Consider the following 8218-nt stretch of genomic DNA (forward strand, 5'->3'; position numbering starts at 1 on the left):
GGCAATGCTACAATAGCATCAACAATAACAAAAATCATAGTTATTCCTAATAAATCACATAACTGTACAAGAAAAATTATTTTTATATACTATCTTTTAAAATATTAACTTATATCTCTCTAAATTAATGTTTTGCTATACTAAAATAATATGAAATAACTATATTCAGTACTAACTTATATCTCTCTAATGTTTTGCTATACTAAAATAATATAAAATAACTATATTCGGTACTTTAACACAGCCAGACACTGAGCTAAATGCTTTTCATTATCTTTTTTAATCTTATTCTTCACAGTAACTATAAGCACTAAATATATTATCCTTATTTAGAAGTCATTTAGCCAAGAAAACTAAAGACAAGGTGTTAGGATAATGAAAGCTCAGCTGCCGGGGTCCAGCCCCGGTGGATCCAGGGAATTCGAAGGGTGGACGGCGTTGGCATGAGAAAAACTTATTTGTTTATTAATATAAGATTAGATTAGGAAGAAATAGTGTAGTAGGAAGATTAAGTGAAGGAAGAGGGCTGAATAGCTTGGTTTACGCGGAAGACCAATAAAATTCCAGACAAGGAATTTGCACCATCTACGTTGGGCCACCGGCGCCCGCTTGAATATCTAAGGGTGCCTCGCCTTAGTCTCCCTTTCGTGCGGGTCTTAACAGCCAGGGCAAGTAAGTAGACCTGGAGGGCCTCCACGCCCCAGGTGGAGATTCAGCCTGAAATTAAAGAGCGGAGGGAGGGAAAGGGAGAGAAGAAGAGAGAGAGAGAGATGGGGGGAGCCAGATTCCCAAGAAACCAGGCCGAGAGACTAGTCCGAGAAACTGGTACAATCCTTTATTGTTCAGAAGGCCTTTTATACTTTTGATAAAACATGGAGATCAATGGGTAACACAAAATTATGTAGCGTTCACAACCCAGACTCTTTCTGTACATCATTTTGTATCCAAAAGGTCTCAGGTGATTTACATTATCTTCTGGCCAAGAGGGTTGTTAACACTTTTTGGCTCTCTTCCTTAATGAATGTTAATTGTTTCCCCTGAAGTGTTTTTCTTTAATCTACATCTCCTTAAAGTGCTAAAGTTAAATCTCTATAGAACAAAGGTGCAGTGGGTTATAACAAAGAAGGTACTTAACTCAAAGATCTAATGTTGCTAATACCAGGTCTACTACTTGTTTTTCTATATACCAACTATATCTAAAGATAAAGGATATGAAAATTTAGCAGCAACTATTGGCTCAACAAATGAAACTTTTAATCAGTCCTATTCTAATGATTTTGACTCCCGAAGCCCCTATATTCCTAGGATGTTTTAAGCTTCCCGTGCCTCCTGCGGTCAGGAGGCCTCAAACAATCACACGCGCAGCTGTACGAGTCCTGCAGGCAGGCTAGAAAGCCATCAGAGGGGTTTTTGGATTGAAACACTCTTTCAAATGCAGAAGACTAAAGCCCTGAATTGACTTTTTCCAGAGAATGTCAGAAGAGTGGAAAAGCAGACCACAAAAACAGGCAGATTTTTGTTGGGGTACATGCTTAGGAATTTCCAGAGGGGCCCCTGAAGTCTGAGCACGCCTTGCATATGTCAGCTTCCTTCCTCATGACCTTGTCACGGGCAGGATTCCTCACACTGGCTTCCGGCACTCAGCACAAAAGACTTCACACTCTGAACTGTCTCCAGTTCTCCAGCTACTGTCTCCAGCTTCACTTCCTTTCACAAAGCCCTAGGCTACACTGGACTTTCAGTACCAGGCCCCTGAGTTTTTCTCTGAACTTTCTGTTCTCTCTGCCTGGAATGTGTCTCCCTTTCATCTGCCTGGCTTCTATCCTCTACTCCCTCTCCACCTCATTCCTTGATCTGACAAATTCTTATTCATCCCTCAACAGTAATTTCACTGATTCATTAAAAAATTGTTTGAGTGGTACTGTGTACCAGCAACTCAAAAGGCAGCAATGAACAACAGACACGTAGTCCTTGCTCTTACTGAATGCAGTCGGTCATATAAGGTAACTATCTAGCAAGAAATTTCAATAAAGAGTGATAAATATTAATGTAAACATATAGCAGGGGACCCAACTTAGTCAGTTAACTGGGGAAAAAACCTTAAAGATGAGCAGGAGGTAGCCATGGGAATAGGCAAGTGAGAAAAAGTGTTCTAGAGTGAAAGAGAAGCTGGAAAATCAAAGTAAACAAGTTCAAAATGGCTGAAATTTAAGAGCAGGGCATAAAGAGCACCCAGAAAATTGGTATTTACTAGGTCTGAGACAGGGACTTTCCTGACGGTCCAGTCGCTAAGATTCTGCACTCCCAACACAGGGGGCCTGTGTTCTAGCCCTGGTCAGGGAACTAGATTTTGCCTCAACTAAGGTGCTTCAACTAAGATGCATCTAAGGTGCCTTAGATGCCTCAACTAAGACCCAGCACAGCTAGATAAATAAGCAAAAAAAATTTTTAAATAAAACGTCAGAGATACATTCAATAGGCATCTCAACTAAAACACATCACAGAGCTCTTGATTTCTCTCTTCAGTCTCCTGAGTTCCTGTAAACGGTATCACCATTCATCCAACTGCTCAAAATCTAACATGTTTCCTTGAGACTTTGGCTCAAGGCCCCATATCAAATCCATCAGGGAGTCTTGTTAGCGCTGCCTTCAAAATATATCCCAAATCCAACCATACCAGCATCTCCACTGTTAGGTCAATCCAAGTCACTACCATCTCATTTGGAGCACTACAACAGCTTTCAAACTGGTCTCCTGGCTCCCGCTCTTAGACCAAGCTCGCCAACAGCAGTCAGTGATCTTTCAAAAGTATAAATCACATTACCTCACTTCCTGTTCAAAACCTACCAATGTGATCCCAAACTTATAATAAAATCCAAGCCAAATGCCTACAAGCCTTTACCAGATCAGGTCATTATGTATCTTCTGACATCTTTTACTTCTCCTCTTTACTCACTTTAGCTCCAGCCACATTGGTCTTCTTTTTGTTTCTTGGTCACACCCATAACCTCATTCTACTTTTGAGCTTCTGTACTTTCAGCTCCCTATACCAACAAGGCTCTTCCCAGAGATGCTCAAACATCACTTCCTTAGCGAGTTCTCTCCTGACTATCCGATCTTGTCTTGCCCTAGACCGTAAAGCGTCTGCCTGCAATGCAGGAGACCCGGGTTCGATTCCTGGGTCAGGAAGATCCCCTGAAGAAGGAAATGGCAATCCACTCCAGCACTCTTGCCTGGAAAATCCCATGGATGGAGGAGCCTGATAGGCTACAGTCCATGGGGTCACAAAGAGTAGGACACGTCTGAGCGACCTCACTTTCACAGCCTCTATTCCCCCAATCTATTATTCTCAAGACCCTATTTTATTTTTCTTCATAGCATCTGACATTGTTTACCTATTTATAACCTGATTTCCTACCAAGAATGTAAACTTCATGAGATGAAGGACCTGTTTTTATTATTCTTCATTTATTTATCTTTGGCTGCACTGGGTCTTCAGTGTTGGGCAGGCTTTTCTCTAGTTGCAGCGAAGGAAGGCTTCTCATTGCGGTGGCTTCTCCTGTTGTGGAGCACAGACTCCATGGTCTTCGGGTTTCAGTCGTTGCGGCACTTGGGCTCAGTAGTTGCGACTCCCAGACTCTAGAGGACAGGCTCAGTAGCTGTGCGCTGGTGCACTGGTTTACTTGCTCTGCTGCATGTGCAATCTTCCCTAACCAGGGATCAAACCCTTTTGTCCTGCATTGGTAGGTGGATTCTTAACCAATGGATCACCAGGGAAGTCTGAAGGGCCCTGCTACATTCCAGTATCTAGAAGGCTACCCAGCACACAGTAGGAGTTAAGTATTTGCAGAATGAATAACTGAACGAATGATTAAAAAGTGGTAAGACTATTAAGTGCTATGATGATGCATTAAGGAGTTTACCGTTTATCTCAAAGCAATGAAAAATCTTTTGTATATTTTGAACATGGGAGTGGCAAGTTAAGATTCGCTTTTTGCACACTTCACTCTCGCTATTGTGAAAATCCAATGTAGGAGAGCAAGAGTCGAAATAGAGACCAGCAAAGAAACTATGGCAAACGGGAGATATGGTGGCCTAAACTGGACAGTGAGAAGTATCAATACTAGAAATATTACAGAAAATAGCACGGATAAGACAAGACGAATGACTGGCAACGCTCCCTCGACAGAGCTTTTTTGACTCTTGAGGGTTCCTGCTCGGTGTTCCCACCCCCTTACTGTATTCACGATTCTATTAACAGCACCTAACACTGCACAGTACTCCTACCTAGTCTACCCACAACTAGACTTTTCCACTAGATTCCTCCAAGGCAAGAACGGTATCGGGCGGCCCTAAAATCTCTCTTGAATGAAGGTCACCTCAGTACGCCTACTGAATGAAGGTCAACCCCCTTTGGTGACATAGCTAGTCCTGGAATTCAGAGCTGTACCTTGTTTCAGGCCATTTGTGGGCCTCTCTTAAATTTCGGGAAAATCTGTGGTTAAGCATCACCCAACAAATATTCCGAGAACCAGCAATCAGAGAGAGACTTGTGCCGCTGGCCCTGAGAGAGACTACCGGAAAGCGCAGGTCACGGAGAAGGTGGGGACGTAAGTCCGCGGCGCCCCGAGGACCAGAAAGAGAAACTGACTGCCAGGAACTAGGCGACACTCCGCGCAGGGGGCACACCTAAGTCCACGGTTTCCTACTACTAGACGGACCAGTGACCGGCACGGAGGACGTACTTGAATCCCCAGGGTGGCTCTGGCTCCGCCACCGCAGCCGCCATCATGCGCCCGTATTCCGCCCGCTTACAGCCCCCAAAGCCCGGAGGCGACGCGGCAGACACTCACGCGGGCTTAGTCTTGGAGCGCCAGTGACAGGAGACACAGCGGTGGAAAAGGCACGAAGGGTCCTGGCTCGCGTCTGCAAAGCCAACCACGCAGGGAGCGAGGGGGCGGCCATGTTGGCCAAGACGGCAAGCCGGAGAGGACAAGCGCGGCTCCGGGTCAAGGGGCGGGCTTGAGGCCCTACTGCGCAGGCTGGCGAGCCTTGCCCCGCCCCTGGGCGGGAGAAACAGGAAGCACGTGGGCCTCGGAATGCAAAGCCGGAGTCAACTAACTGTGCCAGAAAATACTCTCCACGTAGAAAAACGAATGGCAAGAAAACAAAAAGATTTTGTGAAAAATCTAAGCTGTCAGTCCAAAGACAGTTGTAAAGAAGGGCCATAGAGGATGGGAGAAATGTGGCTTATTGGAGGGCGGAATCTCAGATGGTTTGGGAGTCTGGCAGTCCACGCTAAGGCCCTGCTTCTTTGCTGTTGCTGCTTTTCTGCACTTTCTTGAATTAAAGGCGGTCTTCAGCTAGTACAAGTGATGTGCTTAAAGGAGAGAGGCAGTATCCAATAATAAGTAAAAGGATGGCCTCTTGATCCAGACTAGTTGAGTTCAGTTCAGTCTCTCCTTCGTGTACAATTCATTGCGACCCCGTGGGCTGCAGCATGCCAGGCTTCCATGTTCATCACCAACTCCCGGAGTTTACTTAAACTCATGTCTATTGAGTGGGTGAGCCATCCAACCATCTCATCCACTGTCCTCCCCTTCTCCTCCTGCCTTCAATCTTTCCCAGCACCAGGGTATTTTCAAATGAGTCAGTTCTTTGCATCAGGTGGCCAAAGTAATGAAGTTTCAGCTTCAGCATCAGCCCTTCCAATGCATATTCAGGACTGATTTCCTTTAGGATGGACTGGTTGGATCGCCTTGCTGTCCAAGGGATTCTCAAGAGTCTTCTCCAACACCACAGTTCAAAACCACCAGTTCTTCAGTGCTCACCTTTCTTTATAGTCCAACTCTCACATCCATACATGACTACTGGAAAAACCATACCTTTGACTAGATGGACCTTTGTTGGCAAAGAAATGTCTCTGCCTTTTAATATGCTGTATAGGTTGGTCATAACTTTTCTTCCAAGGAGCAAGGAGTTTTTAATTTCATGGCTGCAGTCACCATCTGGAGTGATTTTTGGAGCCCAGAAAAATAAAGTCTCTCACTGTTTCCACTGATTCCCCATCTATTTGCCATGAAGTGATGAGACTAGATGCCAGGATCTTAGTTTTCTGAATGTTGAGTTTTAACTCAACTTTTTCACTCTCCTTTTTCACTATCATCAAGAGGCTCTTAAGTTCTTCTTCACTTTATGCCATAAGGGTGGTATCATCTGCATATCTGAGGTTATTGATATTTCTCCTGGCAATCTTGATTCCAGCTTGTGCTTCTTCCAGCCCAGCGTTTCTCATGATGTACTCTGCATATAAGTTAAATAAGCAGGGTGAAAATATACAGCCTTGATGTGCTCCTTTCCAGACTTGGAACGAGTTTGTTGTTCCATATCCAGTTCTAACTGTTGCTTCTTGACCTGTATGCAGATTTCCTAGGAGGTAGGTCAGGGGGTCTGGTATTCCCATCTGTTTCAGAATTTTCCACAGTTTCTTATGATCCACACAGTCAAAGGCTTTGGTGGAGTCAATAAAGCAGAAATAGATGTTTCTCTGGAACTCTCTTGCTTTTCTGATGATCCAGCAGATGTTGGCAATTTGATCTCTGGTTCTTCTGCCTCTTCTAAAACCAGCTTGAACATCTGGAAGTTCATGGTTCACGTATTGCTGAAGCCTGGCTTGGAGAATTTTGAGCATTACTTTGCTAGCATTTGAGATGAGTGCAATCGTTCAGTAGTTTGAGCATTCCTTGGCATTGCCTTTCTTTGGAATTGGAATGAAAACTGACCTCTTTCAGTCCTGTGGTCACTGCTGAGTTTTCCAAATTAGCTGGCATATTGAGTGCACTGCTTTCACAGCATCATCTTTTAGGATTCAAAATAGCTCTACTGGAATTCCATCACCTCCACTAGCTTTGTTCGTAGTGATTCTTCCTAAGGCCCACTTGACTTTGCATTCCAGGATGTCTGGCTCTAGGTGAGTGTTCATGCCATCATGATTATCTGGGTCGTGAACATCTTTTCTGTGTAGTTCTTCTGTGTATTTCTTGTTAATACCTCTTTTTAATATCTTCTGCTTGTTAGGTCCATACCATTTCTGTCCTTTATTGTGCTCATCTTTGCATGAAAAGTTCCCTTGGTATCTCTAATTTTCTTGAAGAGATCTGGAGTCTTTCCCATTCTATTGTTTTCCCCTATTTCTTTGCATTGGTCTCTGAGGAAGGCTTTCTTATCTCTCTTTGCTATTCTTTGGAACTCTGCATTCAAATGGACATATCTTTCCTTTCTCCTTTTAATTTCACTTTCTTTTCATATTTATGTGTAAGGCCTCTTCAGACAACCGCTTTGCCTTTTTGCATTTGTTTTGCTTGGCGATGGTCTTATCACTGCCTTCTGTACAATGTCACAGACCTCCATCCAGAGTTCTTCAGGCACTCTATCAGATCCAATCCCTTGACTCTATTTGTCACTTCCACTGTATAATCATAAGGGAATTGATGTAGGTCATACCCTGAATAGTCTAGTGGTTTTCCCTACTTTCTTCAATATAAGTCTGAATTTGTCAATAGGGAGTTCATGATCTGAGTCACAGTCAGATCCCAGTCTTGTTTTTTCTGACTGTATACAGCTTCTCCATCTTTGGCTGCAAAGAATATAATCAGTCTGACTTCAGTATTGACCCTGGTGATGTCCATGTGTAGAGTCTTCTCTTGTGTTGTGGAAGAGGGTTGAGTTTAAAACTTGACCTCACCATCTTTAGAATGTGTGATCCTATTCCATCATATATCTGGGTGTAATATTAGCATATTGATCTCCTGTGCCATTTAGGCTTTGAAAATTAGAAAGTGGAAAAGTTAGTCCCTCAGTCCTGCCCCACTCTTTGAGACCCCCATGGACTGTAGCCTGCCAGGCTCCTCTGCCCATGGAATTCTCTAGGCAAGAATACTGGAGTGGGTGACCCTTCCCTTCTTTAGAGGATCTTCCGAACCCAGGTATTGAACCTGGGTCTCCTGCATTGAACACAGATTCTTTATGGCCTGAACCACTAAGAAAGCTCCTATAGGCTTTAACTATAATCAATGATTCTGCTAGCTTGTGTGTAGGTCAGGTTAGAATTACAAAAAGGCAGAACTCATCAGACCTAGAAAATGATGGTAATCCTTAAAGGAGCTCTCTTATTTTCTACCCTAGGATGGATTAACATACAACCCTTAATAAAATTATC

General features: G+C 43.7%; 1 protein-coding gene across 1 annotated transcript in view; it reads right to left on the reverse strand.

The window, feature by feature from the left end:
* Positions 1–4977, reverse strand: part of MRPS35 (mitochondrial ribosomal protein S35) — a 48461-nt gene extending 43484 nt beyond the window's left edge. Inside the window, exon 1 of the mRNA XM_052640170.1 lies at positions 4854–4977. Coding sequence (XP_052496130.1) covers positions 4854–4965 — 112 coding nt within the window. The 5' untranslated portion in view covers positions 4966–4977. The remainder of the gene's footprint in view (positions 1–4853) is intronic.
* Between the last annotated feature and the right edge of the window lie 3241 nt (positions 4978–8218).

Source organism: Budorcas taxicolor, chromosome 5 (assembly GCF_023091745.1).
Source record: "Budorcas taxicolor isolate Tak-1 chromosome 5, Takin1.1, whole genome shotgun sequence".
Taxonomy (NCBI): Eukaryota; Metazoa; Chordata; class Mammalia; order Artiodactyla; family Bovidae; genus Budorcas; species Budorcas taxicolor.